At 44.5% G+C, this 15471-nt stretch overlaps 2 protein-coding genes across 2 annotated transcripts; one reads left to right on the plus strand and one right to left on the minus strand.

The window, feature by feature from the left end:
* Nucleotides 1-136: 136 nt before the first annotated feature.
* LOC117001257 (chemokine-like factor) lies at nt 137-3236 on the minus strand. Its single transcript, XM_033069437.2, has 3 exons — nt 3021-3236; nt 2126-2221; nt 137-525 (listed from the first exon to the last, which is right to left on the minus strand). Exons 1-3 carry the CDS (start codon nt 3105-3107, stop codon nt 421-423), a joined length of 288 nt encoding a protein of 95 aa, XP_032925328.1. The 5' UTR covers nt 3108-3236; the 3' UTR covers nt 137-420.
* Nucleotides 3237-3308: 72 nt separating this feature from the next.
* Nucleotides 3309-14946, plus strand: TK2 (thymidine kinase 2). Its single transcript, XM_033069436.1, has 10 exons — nt 3309-3414; nt 4462-4499; nt 5245-5319; nt 6559-6612; nt 8355-8444; nt 9792-9865; nt 12378-12466; nt 12765-12844; nt 14075-14155; nt 14504-14946. The coding sequence occupies exons 1-10, from the start codon at nt 3324-3326 to the stop codon at nt 14600-14602; spliced, it is 771 nt and encodes a 256-aa protein (XP_032925327.1). The 5' UTR covers nt 3309-3323; the 3' UTR covers nt 14603-14946.
* Nucleotides 14947-15471: the final 525 nt, after the last annotated feature.

Here is a 15471-nt window from a genome sequence, read left to right on the forward strand (position 1 = left end):
CGTGCAATTCACATGGCACAAGAAAATCTTTCCGAAGGATGGTTTACATTACGTTTTTACTTTACTTTAAAATGTACGTTTACTCTAATGTACTTTTTTACAATTAGTAAATAATTAAATAAGGCACTTAAACCCATTTGTATTTTCTTTTTATTAGACAAAGACGACAACCATGAAAATAATTTTCATACAATAAAAAACAGTTAAGTTTAGAAAAATACGACAATTTTCTCTGAAGCTTTAACTGGTAAAATTGCAATGCTGAAACTGCACTTGGAACAGTACAAAACCTTATGAATATAACTTGCAGAAACATCAGTGCACAGGAAATTTCAAAAGTGAACACGTAAAAATAGAAATTCTTTAAAAGAGAATAGGGAAACAGAACGGAGAACTCATTCTTTTACTAACATGTCAATCTTATTTGGCAGGAGCACTCCTTCCTCTTGCTTTTTCAAGGCTAATCTTCTTGCAAAGAAGAATGACGTCGACAAGGCAGAGAACAAGCAATATAAGACCCAACACCTATAAAAATTACCATAAAATTAGTTCCTCCAATTAATCTCAAGCTTTTACTGTAGTGACTCATCAAGGTAGCAGTAAACACACCTTCCTAACTTGGTTCTGGCCTTGAAAACATGTGTGATTTGAGACAGCTGATAAATTAAATAACACCCACATCTACATCCCATCAGCCTTTCAGAGAGCTGTCTGCAGCCTGCTCTGTTTGATGTTTGTGTCAGGCCTTGGGATAGTGTGGTTGCTCTCCTTGAAAGCTAAGCTAATGCTGCATTATGCCAGACAATGCTTTTATCCTAAATGAAAGCCCTTCTGTCCCTTGAAGGGTTGCTTAATTAATGGGACTGGCTCTGAAAAAAGTCAAGGGAAAAAGTCAGTATTTGTAGAAACAAGCCCAGCAGGAAAATTCTCTTCTCCTCTGAAGCTCTGAATGGGAAACATATTCCAAATTGAGGAAAATATATTAAATTATTTAAAAAATAGACAACCTCAGGCAGGTAAATAGAAAAATGTGTTTGCAGAATGTGTTAATTCACTCAGCTCCTGCCCTTCAGCCCCATCCCACATGAACACAGGGCTTTTTATGCAAGCACTGAATTATCTGATCAGGGGAGTTATTCTCAGGAGAGTTCTTGGGGGAGCACAGTTCAAGCCAGTTTGTGCCTCAGAAGAACAGGCTGGGGGTGATTCTGTCCCTCCCAGCACTAAGGATGCCACATGTTCCACCCAAACTTGTGTTCTCAGGTATCTGCTCAGTCTCCTGCTCCCATTTTTCATTTCTGTGAACTTCGTAACTCAGAATATGAATTCTATTCCAGCACAGTCACTCTATCAGAAAATCTCCTTTTTCCTTAGGATGCCATTGACAGTGAAGCCATCATCATCTTTCCTCCTCATCATCTCCTAAGCTGAGTTCAAAGACCTATGTGGGAGGTTATAGGTTTCTTCTGGTTGTTTGGCACATTTCAGCTTATCTTGTACTTCTAGAGTCTTTCAAAACTGAGGGGCTTTCTTCCCTTCCTTATTGTTTATTAGGGTTAATTACACTAGTTGCTATTTGAATTAAAAATATCAGTTACTCAAACTATTACACTGGTTTGATCTTAAGAACACGAAATTCTTACAATCATAGTATGATCAAAATCTCTTTTCAACTGACATAATTCCTCAGTTTGTGTCAGAAAAAACGGTGTACATGCCAGGAGGGACGTACCAGTGTGTCTGTTAAAGTTTCAACTCTTTTTAGCAGGACTGTTGGCATTTTTTCTCAAGTAGTGTAACCAAAGTGGACAGTCCTAAAAGAGCTAGGGTTTCTCCCACCTAGGATTTCAAGCTATGCTAGCAAATGTAAGTTACTTAAAAACTCTAGAAATTTTCAGTGTTTTAGTACTTCTCTGCAGTGATTCCCAAGTCCTGTAACATCTTTAAATTACCAGAGATGTGAGGATTATTTTCTTTTAGTGAGATACACTGAATGTATCCTGTTTGCTACTGCTGAGTGTGTTCTTCCAAGACAGTTTGCATGGCCCTACCACAACGTGAGTACCAAGAGGTTCAAACCACTGCACTATAAGAACTGAAATTCATTAACAATGTTCCTACTTACTCCTCCAGCCAATGTCCCTTTGTTGGTCTTGATTATTATTGCAAACAAGGACACAATGAAGAGGAACAACGCTGCAATCACCGAGTTCAAAACATCCTGAAACAGCCAGTGGAAGCAAAATATTTATTCTGAAATACAGGCCTGAAGGAGAATTCCCAACACAGAAGGGATGGTTAAAAACAGCTGGATTGCCATGAAAACAGCTACAGCAATATCCATGTGAGAGGACACTGACACCCAGTGGTTTGATGGTAAGAAGAGCGTTTCTAGTAAAACTTCCTCATTTTACCTTTCTTCTGTTGTTTTTGTGTCAAATTTTTGCAACTTGGCTACACCTGATAGACTGAAGCAGCAAATACACGTACAAAAGTGAGGTAAGAGGAGAACTTGTTAGTATTTGAGTGAAAGGGTGTGACTAATTTGTGATGTGAAGGTGTCACACCAGTAAGGCAAACAGTGCCCGTGCTGGGAGGGGCTGTTATCGGATCCAGCACAGCCATCCAGGAACTGATGGAACAGAATGCTCCGTTAGGAAAAACTGCTTCAACCTCCACAGAACACTGGGGCTTGACTCACGGGTACAGAAACAATCACTGAGCCAGCTGACAATGTCCCCTGCGACAGGTGATCCTTCCTGTTCACCCAGCGGCCACAACAGCCAGGGGACAGCAGGACCACAGCCAGGGGACATTGGTACCCATAGCCAGGGGACAGCAGGATCCACAGCCAGGGGGCATTGGTACCCATAGCCAGAGAACATCAATACTCACGGCCAGGGGACACTGGTACCCATAGCCAGAGTCCGTCAATACTCACAGCCGGGGAACACTGGTACTCACAGCCATCAGTACTCACAGCCAGAGCACCCCGGTACTCGGAGCTCACGGGTACTCACAGCCAGCGGCCAGTAGAGGCACCGAATCCGTACGTGGAGCCTCAGCAGGTAGAGCAGCAGGAACAGGACGGTGATCCCGGTCTCCATACCGGCCAGCGCCGCGTAGGCCTCGTGTGACCCCGCGGCCACGAAGCAGAAGAGGGCGGCCAGCGCCACCAGCTGCGGGACAGGAGGGGCCGGGGGTCAGCGCCGGCTCGGGCCTTGCCCGCGGGCCCCAGGGCTGCCCCCGGCCGTACCGTGCGGGAGATCTTCAGCGAGCCCCGCGGCGAGCGGAGGAAGGCCCAGTCCACCTCCAGACGCGCCATGGCGGCCGGGCGGCCCTGGCGCTGCGCGGCGGGACCGGGACCCCGGGACGGCCCTGGGAGCCGGGGAGATGCCGGGGCCGATGACACAGGTGATGGCGGGGCCATTGCTGGCAGTGAATCAGCCCCGCCTCAGAGCTCCGGAGGGAGGAAGTGATGGTGCGGCGGCGGAAGGGCCGGGGCAGGCGGGAGCGGGGTCCGGCGCGGCTCCGGGCGGCAGCGGGGATGGGCCATGTGGCGGCGGGGCGCGGCCTGGGCGCTGGCCCGGCGGGGCGCGGGCAGTGCCGGCCCCGGCCCCGGCCCCACAGCGGGCCCGCCCCGCGCCCCTGCCGGCCGTAAGTGCGGGCGGAACCGCTGGGACGGGTCGGGATGGGCCGGGCAGCGCCTCAGGGCCCGCCTTCGGCTCCATGCGGGCCCTTGGGATGCGCTGGAGCGGCTCTGGGGGGAGCAGGAGCGGGGTCAGACCATGGAGCGGGGTCAGACCATGGAGCGGGGTCAGACCCGGGAGAGGAGTCAGATCCTGAAGCGGGATCAGATCCTGGAATGGGGTCAGACCCTTGTGCGGGGTCAGACCCGGGGGTGGATCCGGGGGAGCAGGAGCAGGGTCAGACCGGAGCTCTGACCGGGCGTCACCGCCGTTCCCGTCCCTGCCTTCCTGCCATGCTTGGCTGGTGAAGGGTCTTGTAAACTCAGCTTGGGCTTGGACAGGTTTTTTACCGCGGTTTGAGGTGTAAGGTGCTTGTTTGGAAGTTGCTCTGTAATCTTCACCCTTACCCCGCCGGGCTGTGAGTGCTGCTCCAGCTGGTCTTTCCCAAATTCATTTTTCCCCAGTGCAAACCCACTGAGGAGCCGCAGATGTGACAAAAATCTGGTGAAAGTGTGAGCATTCGTGGGACTTTAGACTCTAGTGTCGGGGACAGTGGAGAACTTCAGCTAAATCTTGTGTCAGTCAGTGCCACAATGTGTCTGTTACATGACCCAATAATTACGTAAAACCTTGAAGGTTGATAATTTTGAAAATAGTCATATTAAGTCACAGGGAACCTAAAAATGTCCTGGAGGGTTTCGCATTAAGAGGCTCAGTATAACTAACTTAGGAATACTGCTTTGATTTTAACTGTTGTTTATTTCCATTCCAGATAAGCATCTGATTAAAAAAAATGCTATAAAGAGAATTGTAAGTATTTGCATTTTGTTCAGAAAACAAAGTTAAAAGTGCAGCCTCTTTCGTTGTAATCCCATTCTAATTTGAGTGTGTGTGTACTGGCAACCATAGGCCACAGCTGTGTCACTGTGTAGTGGCAGGTCAGTCACTGGGTCATACTCTGTGCAAGGCTCCTCTGAAAAATTGTAATAAAATTGTGGGAGATCTATGCAAAAATTGTGAGGACTTCTGTCAGGACAGGTGGCAGTTTGGGTTCAGTGTTGCATGTGTAGCCTTGCCATTGCCTTATATAACCCCCCCTGGGCTAGAAGTTATTTTAAGACAGTTGTAAAAAAATACTCTTAGTTTATTTTAGTTGTTCAGTTTTCTGAAAATAAAAGTGTGATCCCTCTTAAGGTTGAAGCTATCTATATAATGGATGCTGAAATGATTACTTCAGCTGGCACTTGTTTTAGGTTGGGAGTCAGGTCTGTGAGGTGTGTTGTGGAGCAGCAGGTGACCCTCTGGAAGCCCTAGGCTCCTGGGAAGGGGAAGGAAGCTGGAAGCAGGGCAGGGGCTGGCTGTGGGGGTAGCAGGGAGGGGAAGAGTGGTGGTCTGGGAGAATGACAACATCCAAATGGATCCCCAGTGCCTTCCCATGGAATAATCTCTTCCCAGTGTAGGGAGCTGGCATGTTGGAATGGGCAGGGTGCATTTCTGTCACACTGTTCACTGCTCTGCCCACTGTGGGTCTCAAAGTGACTCTGTTTTTCACCAGATCTGTATCGAGGGCAACATTGCAAGTGGAAAAACAACATGCCTGGATTATTTTGCACAAACTACCAGCATTGAGGTACTGGGTGCACATTTCTTTGTCCTTATTTCCATCCCTGAGCAGCTGCTTGTCTTAGATCCAACATGTTCTTGGGTGTGTGTGTGAGAAGGGAGCAGCAGGGGCTGAGCCAGGGGCTTACTAGGGCACCCCCCCAATTTTTTATTGTCAGATTGCAGCAGAGAAATGTAGATCACATGTGGTATGTACTGGATGCCAAGATACCAGTAAAACCTGTGAATCAGAGTTTGTACCTTTAGAAAACAACAGTAACCCACAGAGCATGAGCATGTTTGGACTTGCCTGTTTGTCATTTCATGTCACTGAAGTCTTAGGTCTGGTAAAAGCAAAGAAAAGAATTATTATGTAAAAATACCTATGCCTGTAACAGAGATCCCAGTGAATAGATGGCTTTTCTGAAAGAAGGGAATTCTGTTAGAACTGTTTCAGGAGATTTCTTAAACTGATCTGATATTTGATTTCATGTTGCTTAGAACCAGGTGAGGGGAAGGGCAGGCTAGTATTTTAAACAAAATCAAGGTCAAACCTCAGTGAACAATTGGTTTTGTACAACGGATGTTAATGCTTTCCCCAGCAGACTTGGCAACACATTTGGTAATAAGTTTTAGGAGTCCTCCTAGAAATGCTGAGTTGCCGGATGTTATTTGGGAAATTAACAGGAATTGTCCTTATGAAGTAATTAACTGTTAATCCAAAGGATAACAGACTTTAATTTGCATACAGTGCAGTATTTTTAAGTAGTTACTTAAGTTCCCAGGCTGATGAGATTCTCCTAGGTCTGACTCTACAGTATTATTGTTTGAACCAGACAGGTCTCTTGTGATTTTATCTATTCAGTGTAGCAGCTTTTCTGATTCATTTTGTGGAATATTGAATACATTTTGTTAGAACACAAAAATAAAATGAACACAAATGTGGTAACAGTCTGATCCTCTTCCTTTGCTGGCAAGTGTTACTTTCTGATAAATTAATTTGTGAGGAATTGGGCTAATCTAATCAGTGTTTAAAAACGCTAAGAAGACATTGGATATTGACATTTCTCTATTTTTAGCAGTGTTCATTATTACCTTTTGTGTTATAGAATTCAGTGCTGATTTTAAGGATGAGCTTTCCAATACAAGTCTGAATACTCTGATTTACTACACAAGTATTCCTTAAAAATAGTTGTACACTTGTAGGGTCACATTAAGTATTTTGAATGTAAGATGTATTTAAAATGGAGTAATTATTTTTAAACAGGTTTTGAAGGAACCCTTGAGCAAGTGGAGGAATGTTCGAGGTCATAATATCCTGGTAAGTGGCAGAAATTATTTCTGCAGTTACAGTGACTTTTAGCAAGACACGTGTGATGGCTTTTTATCAGCCAGCAAAACTGCTACAAAAGGTGTGATCCAAATCTCACACAGCAAAAACTAAAGCTCCATGAAGCAAAAGATCTTCTACTGTGGTTAAGACATGCATGTAATAAAAACATTGCATATAAAATGTGGGGTGTGTGTTAAAGCAGTTCCCAGGAAGGTAAGCCCTGAGTGTGGCAGTTGTTTTCTAAATGTGCTTGTGCCTGTTGCAAAGAAGGGAAGGATGTCACTCGAGGTGAGGGCTGGATCCTATCAGTTAATTTGTTTGAGTGCAGTTCTGTGAACAGCTCTGGTGCCCCCAACATATAAAGGACATAGAACTGTTGGGACGAGTCCAGAGGAGGCCACAGAGGTGCTGAGGGGCCTGGAGCACCTGCTCTGTGAAGCCGGGGAAACTCTTCCCTGTGAAGATGGGCAGGGCTGGCACAGGGTGCCCAGAGCAGCTGTGGCTGCCCCTGGATCCCTGGCAGTGCCCAAGGCCAGGTTGGACACTGGGGCTGGAGCAGCCTGGGACAGTGGGAGGTGTCCCTGCCATGGCAGGGGTGGCACTGGGTGGGCTCTGAGGTCCATTCCAACCCCTTAACACTGTGTGAATCTGTGATCCTGTGGCTGCTGCAGATAAGGAAAATTCAGCCCAGTGAGGTGTTGAGCGCTTCTGTTGTCTTTTGGGTGGCCAGGACTTCTTGAAACTGTTCCATTTCTCAGTGATGTCCCTGGCTCCCAGCTGCAGCTGCACACCAGCCTTGCTGGGTTGCTGGAAGTGGTCCCTGCTGCCAGTGCTGTGCTTGGGGCTCAGCCCCTCTGCACAAACCCCGGGTGGCTGAGGCAGGGATCTGTGCCCAGGCTCTGCCGTCTGTGGTGGGGACACACCCCAAACCATACTTGCACTACCGTGTGTCAAATACCGTGAGTGTTAGCACAGACCCTCTGGAACAGTAAATTGACCTTCCTGGGGCTTGCTGATGCCTTTCTGATTGTTAGCGAAGGGGTGAGGCACGTGTTGCACAACATCAGAGTGGCCTTGGAGCACTGGGAAAGTCTGATCTTGGCAGGGAGGAAAGGAGAAGGTCAGACCTGTGGGCTGAAGCTGTGCTGCTGCCTTAAAAACTTGTCACCTCAGCCAGCAGACACTGAATGATGTTTTATTTTGAGTGAGAGCCTTTCTCTGCTGTGCAGGATGGATTGTTTCTTTTAAGTTCTATGTGTGAGTGGAATTGCAGCAATCAGAAAGTGGAACAGCTACCTGTAAGCTGCTGTGAGGATCCTTTGGGAAGAACAGCTGCCTGTGTTAAAGGACACCTTTTCTGAGGCCCAGACCATACTTAGAACAGTGTATGATTTCTGGGTGCACTGGGTGTACAGAGAGTCTGTCAATGCACAAAAATAGAGTAGATAGGTTTTTTGTCATTACTTGGTTGCAGCTGTTCAATGTGCAGAGTAATTCCTGCTGACTTCAGCCAACCTCCCACTCAGTGTCTGTAGGGACAGGGCCATAATTCTTCATCTCCATTGTGGAGAGCAAATGATCACTTAATTCTTGTCAAACCTGATGTCAGCTGTTTTAGTGCACTTAGTGCAATGCTGTTGTAGGGCAAAAGCTTCCTACATACCCAGCTTCCTGTTGTGCTGTTTGTCTTAACAAGTGTCCATCTGTCCTGCTTCAATCTCTGGCCCCAGGGCTTAATGTACCAGGATCCTTCAAGGTGGGGGATAACTCTGCAGACCTATGTCCAGCTGACCATGCTGGAGCAGCACACCAGGCCCATGGTGAGGAAACTTCTTTTAATTTTAAGAATAATTAGATGTGGTTATGAGTGCTAAAGCCTTTTAATCTTGTATTCAAGAGTTAAGGTGCTGTGTGTGTTCATTCTTTGTTCTTGCAGTGAGTAGGAATTTCTGTGGTGCAGACATTGATTGACATGCCCAGTGTGTGCTCTGGGGATAAAACCTCTGCCTCCTGCCTGCTCACAGCTTCCCCAAACTGATCCTGCTGTTTGGGCACACCCTCTGGAGCTAGGCTTGAACAAATGTCTTCCTCATTTCATGTCAGTGACTTGTCTGTAATTTAATGATTTCATATCTTTGGCAAACACCAAGTAATCTCGTGTTAGAATTCATAGTACTGCTTTGTGCTGTCCAGTACAAGTTTAGCCATTGCTTTTTCTGTTTATGCAAAATACTTCCATTTTCTATTGCTTTTTCAGATGGTTTGCTTCCTTTTTTCATTGTAATTTTTTTCTTTTTTTTAAGATTAAATTTCACTTCCTACCTTTTTATCAAGATCTCTTAATTCTTTTCTCTTTCAAGCACCTTTTGTTACATTTTATGCTGTCTTTGATTCCCTGATTACAAGATCTGGTCTTAGATGCCATGCTTATATTTTACTGATTGTTCTTATGTTCAATTTTCTGAGTTCGTGTCAGGGCAAACTTTTAGTGGTGCCAAATCTGAAAGTGGCATATATAATCATTAGGTTTTTGGAAGAAGTGTTTTCCCAAGACAATAGAAGTCCTGTTCTGTTGAAGAAGTTAATTCAAGAATTCCTGAGGATTTTCCTGTATTTCCGTTGGAGCTTTTTTTGTTATTTGAGCCTTGTTGGAGCCATTTTTGCTTTGTTAATGTGCAGAAACCTGGGTGAGAAGTTGCTCTGCCAGGCTGGGGAGTGTCAGAGGATCTCCCTACTCCAACATGAAGTGCTGGTGGAACACATGCAGGACTGGCTGAGGGCAGGGCTCTGTCAGCTGCAGTTATTTCTTTTAAAAGTCCTGTTTCCTGTCTTGAATGTGTTTGATGTCAGCCCTGTGCTGTGACCCAGCAATGCATGGGATAGGGCAGCAATTTGGGAGCAATAGTTCCCATTGTCCTGCAGATCCCAAGTGGATTGCTTCTTTTTTGTACTGAGTTACCTTCCACTGCTCAGCTGACTGCTGAGCACTTAGCTTTGAACTGGTGTCTGAATAACAAACTAGAGTAACAACAGGAGTCTTTGTTTTGTAGCTCCAACCCTCCCAGTAAGTTTGTTTCTCACAACATCTTAAAATTATGTTTCATATGTGCCATATGAGTGTGAAAAGAAACAAGCATGAAAATGTAGAGTCAAGTTTTATGTTGCAGATTTCCCCCATAAGGATGATGGAGCGATCGATTCACAGTGCAAAACATGTTTTTGTGGAGAACCTGTATCGAAGGTATGGGATGTGGTTTTCTACTTTACTTTCTAGGATTCATTATTTTAAATACATATCTAATCAAATGATAATTTCTTTGGTAATGTGCATTTAAGGGGCCTGTGAAATCTGCCAGTTCTGTGTTGGAGTGGCAGTGTGTTTGGTGTGGGGTGTGCTGCCTGCTTCCTGTAGGACTCTGGAAAATCTTTTTCAGCAGTGCTACTCAGTATTTAGCACTCAGTATTATTTAGACACCATCTATTGAAGTTATCTGCTCTCCAGCTGAATACCCAAATCTTTCTTGAATTAAACACATGCTGGACAGGTAAAAACCTGCAAGGATATAAAGAATAAGACTACAGGAGAGAGAGAACTGGGCAGTGTTATCCAACCTGACATCCAGGATTGGCATTTCTTGCAAGCAAGGACTCAAATCCTGTGCTCTTGCTCACATTTAGGATTGCCAGGATCACAATAGACTGCAAGCCTTGGCAGGCTGTGAGTAAAGAAGAATCACCTATTACCTGCCCTAGGTATAGCTCACCTATACCTAGTGCAAGAGTCAGAGGTTTGTTTCTTTGTTTGGAATGCTCCTTCTGTTGAGTGTGACAGATGGGTTTTAGTGGGTTTTTCAGTGGCATGGAGGGACAAACCCAGTTTGTGCCACAAGGTGTCATCCATGCTGCACGAGCACCTCTCTGCCACAGAAGTGCCTTTGGAAGTGGAGAGAGACACACATTATTTATCCCTACTGTCTACACAGTGTGTGCAGCCTGGAATATCCTCATTTGTAGTTACTGACTTCGTTTTTCATTGTAGACAAAGTGCTTTTTTTCCCAAAGACTTAGTTGCTATGAGGCTAAATCTGTTTGTTTTAACTCTGTGAATTAATATAACAATTTTAAGGGCACCTAAGATGTTTTATGGCTTAAGCACTTTTTAAATGTTGGAAAAAAGGAATTTGCTTTGTTTTGTTAAAGCAAGCTAGAGGGCAGCTGATAGTACCAACAGCAAGCCAAAAGAAAAGGATATGTAAAAGGATTATAAATAAAACAAGGAATAACTGCAGAATGTATGGAAGTAGCTGTTTAGTGGCACATTAAAAAATGAGTCAATCTGGCTGTGTTGGGTGAATTTTAAATGTGTGCACATGGGTGTGCAGGGTGTGCTGTAGGTGGGCACTGCAGTTCACTGTCCCTCTGAATCCATCACTAGTTATGATTGAAAACGTGCTCTGTTCATGTTGGACTTAAGCAGTAAAAACATGACTTGATAGGAGACAAATGTCAGCAAACTTAGGAAATTTAAACACCATTTTGTGCCTTTTATATTTCCTGGATCTTTATGTATCTTGATCCAGAGTCCTCCCAGGATTACCCAGGGAAAGCAATGGTGTGTTGTCTGCAGGGCAGGTCAATGCAGAATTGACTTGGATGTGTCTGTCTTTTAGGGTAGAACTTCTTACTTCCAATTCCTTTCATCCTTCCTGCTTCCCCCATCTATCCTGGAGAAAAGTAGCACAGTCAGAGTTTGGCTGTAGTTCCCTGCTACCCTGATTTATACATGAGCTGAGGTATTAGAGGAGCAGCAATGACCATTTCTGGGTGGCAGATCAAGATGGGAGGTGGTGAAAACAGGGACAGGGATTTCCATGCTTAGGGAAATATCTTTATTACTTTTGCTCAGTTTTGCAAGTGATCAAAGCAAGTTGCTAGGGAACTGGTTTAGAAGTCTGTGGAGTATTTTTCTTCAGTCGTATTTAAAGTGGCACAACTAGTCTTAATCATTCAGCTGGAGAGCACAGGAGCCTCCCAGCTCCATCTTCTAAAAAGTTTTCTATTGCAGAAGCATTTAGGAAAGACTGGAGTATGTGTTACTGTCACTAGTTTTGAAGAGAGGCTATTGTAAAGTTAGTAATATTTGACAGTCAGGAATATGGTAATAAGTGAACATTGATACACTTATAAAAACCTAGTATGTGATTCTTAACGTGTCCTCAGTGACTCCCTTTTACTGGAGTTGTCTGATACTTTATTATTGTTGCTGAGATAACTTTGAGACATTTGTCTGCAACATTCTGTGCTCTGAATTCAGAATTTCAGTTAAGCACATTGGATATTCCACTACTCTTTCCACAAATATTTCTTACAGTGGGACTAAATCTATTGACACATTGACATTATATTTTTGCTGCCTTTTACTGTGGCTTCTGTAAGGAATTGTTGGTGCTGCTCAGCAGAGCCAGCCCTTCAGGTGACATGCCCTGGGACAGATTTGAACTGATGCTGATACAGAGAACCTGAGCAATAAATACCATTGAGTACTTAAAAAAAAAAAAAAAAAAAAAAATCTGGTCTTTCTGTTTTACGAACAATGGTTTTTGTGGCCTTCAGTGTGGGTGGGCATAATGTTGGCCTTCTTTTCACAAATGTTGTAGTAAATGGAGAGTGATTCTAGTCAGGTGAGCAAAATGAGAGTTTGGAGTTCATCTCTACATGCTGCTCAGTGAGTGATGCCTCTTGTGTTTGTGCAGTGGAAAAATGCCAGAGGTGGATTATGCTGTCCTAAGTGAATGGTTTGACTGGATCCAGAACAACACTGATGTTTCAGTTGATTTGATAGGTAATATCTTCATGAGTCTGCAGAGCTGTGTTTATGGGTGGGTGTCCTTTCTGGGAGAAAAAAAAAATCTTGTTTATTGGCTCATAAATAATCACATGATTCAGTATGGAAGTGAGCACCATCAGACAGCTTGGCTTTGTGGGTGGTTCAGGGGGTTGATTCATGGTAGTGCCAAAGGGGAGGTCCAGTGGTGGTGCCCAAGCCAGGATCCTTCCCTTCTATAGTTTGTGAAGTGAGTTTCTTCTTTGCTTTTAAAGCTGATCCTTCAACATAACTATTAAAATTTTTGTTCCTGCAGTTTATTTGCAGACATCTCCTAAAGTTTGTTATGAGAGGCTAAAGACACGATGCAGGGAAGAGGAAAAAGTCATTCCTTTGGTAAGGATTTCCTCTGATATATGTGTTTACAAGGAGCTTTGGAAATGGAATGATTCCAATCTAAATACTAAAATTGTGTCTTGAGTATATTGCCAAAATGCGGTGCAGCTGTTTCCACTGCAAACTGAACCCTGAATATTGAATTTTAATTTATTTTTAAAAAACTCTCTGTCATGCACGCTGACTCTCCCAGGTGTTCTGTTGTAGTCATCAGTGCACTGTAGCTGACTTTAGGTGCAGTATTAATCAGCTGGTAATCTTCTCTAGGATGTAAAAGTCAATTGCCTTTGTACCACTAAGTGGCACAAAAGCAGATGAACCATGGATACCTGAGCTTGCAGGTGCTGAGTTTTCTGAGGGCACTTTGTTGTCTGCTCTCACCAGGATATTTGTGCATGAAAAGTGTCTCTCTTGTGGCTGAAAAGAAGCAACACCTTGAAAATTCTGAGCTTGGTAATCTGCTTTAAAACAAACTGTGGTGATGCAACAGTGACTTTCTGTGCCAATTTACAGCATGGCCCTTCGTGCCAGAAGGCTTCTAAAGAATCCTGACCAGACATAAATGCAGTTCCCTCTGCAGCTTTGGGTGGGTGGCTCAGGAGAAGCAATTGTCAGTTGGAGATCTGTTCAAAAAGCCAAATTTTGGGCCATGTGAAATTTTGCCTTGAGAATAAATCCTCCTGTAATGGATTTGAAGAGCCCTTGTGTTATTTTGCAGCTCTCCTGAAGAGGAGGGGAGCAGTTATGAATGAGCAATGTGAAGTGGTCTCCATGAAGAAAAAACCCCAGTTGATGACAGGCAGAAGAGCTTTTAGAGGAAATTGAGTTATGAGAAAGTGAACTGAGAATTTGAGGGAAATGTATTGACACAGAAAGTGCCTCCCATACATATTCTTTGCAGCCTTGCCCTTTTTGTCCTTTGTTGTATTTTTCTCTTTAAAACCCTGAACCACATTTTACCTGTGGGAAAGAATCATGGTTGCTTGATCTTGAAAGGAGCTGAGAGCCCTGTGCTCCTGTAAGCTGTGTCTTTGAGGTCTTCCTGGAGTTAAACTTTGTACTGGGAATTAATTTTTCTCAAAAACCTTCTGATGCTTTTTATTTTTTGTTAGTGGAAGATACGTGTTGCAGGCTTTTATATGTGTCTCTTAACTACTCAGTGGATAAAGATTGCAATGTGTGTGTCTGTCATCCCTAGGCATTTGTGTTATTCCAGTGCCTCTTTTCTAGGAATATTTAGAAGCTATTCATGAGCTCTATGAAGAGTGGCTCATTAAACGTGCACTGTTTGAAGTTTCCTGCCCAGTACTTGTGAGTATTATTTTAACCAATTAGCATGTGGGGGATTGTGCTTTCCAAATAATAGGAGCATTGTGTAGTGGTAAAAATAAATAAATCTGCTTTTCTGATAACCCTTAAAAACCCATAAAAGTGGGGTCTGCCATCTCTGCAGTGGAATTTCAGGGGCTGTTCACTGGGATTGCTTGCAGGATCAGCCGTGTGGCTTTTCAGGGAATGCCAAATTCCCAGCAGAAAGCAGCTGGGGCAGATCCCTAGGAATATCCCAGTTTGGCTGCACTGGTAGTCCTGTTCTGTTCTGCTCAAAAGAAACCAAGTTTTATGGTGTCACTTATTTCCAGTGTTCATCTTCTTTCCAAGGTTATTGGAGCTGACCATGACATGCAGAAAATGATAGAGAAGTATGAAGAAAACCGGGACCAAATACTGAACCCACCTAACAGACAACACCATTTATAGAAGCCTGTGACTGTTGTATCAAAAATCAACTACTGAATCTGATTTGGTATTTTTAATATTTAAATACAGTGGGTATTGTTTTTGCACTATGCTTTGTAGAATGCTGTATACCAATCAGGTACAAATATGAGCCAATTCCCTTTGTGTTTTTAGGTTTTCCATCAGCTTTACTGTGTCAGTTCTGTTCAGCTAAAATATGGCTATTTCCCTCATTTCCCACTTCACTGCTGCTTCCTAGAAGTAACTTTAATTTCTTCTTCTTTGTTTTCCCCCAAAGACAGCCCTGTTTTTGTAATTTGAAATAAACAGTTTATTACAATGCCCTTCTGAGGGAGGGTACCTGAGATTTCTCTTAATAACCTCCTTGGGGTAAATTGGGGTGAAACAACAGCAAAGGGCCAGTGTGTGTACGAGGGCAGTTTGATTATTACTGAGCTGTCAGCCTGGCCCTGTGCCCAGCACATCATCCTGAGTGTGAGCACACAGCACACAGGATAACCACAGGTTCAGCCCCAGTCTGGCTTTAGGAGGGGCAGGTCCTGCCTGGCCCACCTGCTCTTCCATGGCCAGGTGACCGTCTTGGTGGGTGAGGGAAAGGCTGTGGATTTGTCTCCCTGGAATTCAGCACAGCCTTTGAGCCCCTCTCCCATGGCAGCTCCTGGAGAAGCTGCAGCCCCCAGCTCAGCCAGGGCCATCCTTGGCTGGGATGGGAACTGGCTGAGAGCCAGGCCCAGAGTGCTGGGAATGGGATTCCCCTGGCATCCATGCTGGGACCAGTCCTGTCTAACACCTTCATGGATGGTCTGTAGGAGGGGACTGAGTTTACCCTCAGCTAATTGGGGTGATATGTGTTGGGTGGGAATGGGATC

Source organism: Catharus ustulatus, chromosome 11 (assembly GCF_009819885.2).
Source record: "Catharus ustulatus isolate bCatUst1 chromosome 11, bCatUst1.pri.v2, whole genome shotgun sequence".
Taxonomy (NCBI): Eukaryota; Metazoa; Chordata; class Aves; order Passeriformes; family Turdidae; genus Catharus; species Catharus ustulatus.

Bases quoted from the DNA above. Each gene is read 5' to 3' on its own strand.
- LOC117001257 (XM_033069437.2), bottom strand. From the start codon at position 3,107: ATGGAGACCGGGATCACCGTCCTGTTCCTGCTGCTCTACCTGCTGAGG. The intron at 2,222-3,020 runs GTGAGTACCCGT...TGGCTGTTTCAG, and splicing joins GCCTCTACTGGCCGCTGGCT to GATGTTTTGAACTCGGTGAT. The intron at 526-2,125 runs GTAAGTAGGAAC...TAATTTTTATAG, and splicing joins AAGGGACATTGGCTGGAGGA to GTGTTGGGTCTTATATTGCT.
- TK2 (XM_033069436.1), top strand. From the start codon at position 3,324: ATGGCGGCCGGGCGGCCCTGGCGCTGCGCGGCGGGACCGGGACCCCGG. The intron at 3,415-4,461 runs GTGATGGCGGGG...TTTCCATTCCAG, and splicing joins TGCCGGGGCCGATGACACAG to ATAAGCATCTGATTAAAAAA. The intron at 4,500-5,244 runs GTAAGTATTTGC...GTTTTTCACCAG, and splicing joins AAAATGCTATAAAGAGAATT to ATCTGTATCGAGGGCAACAT.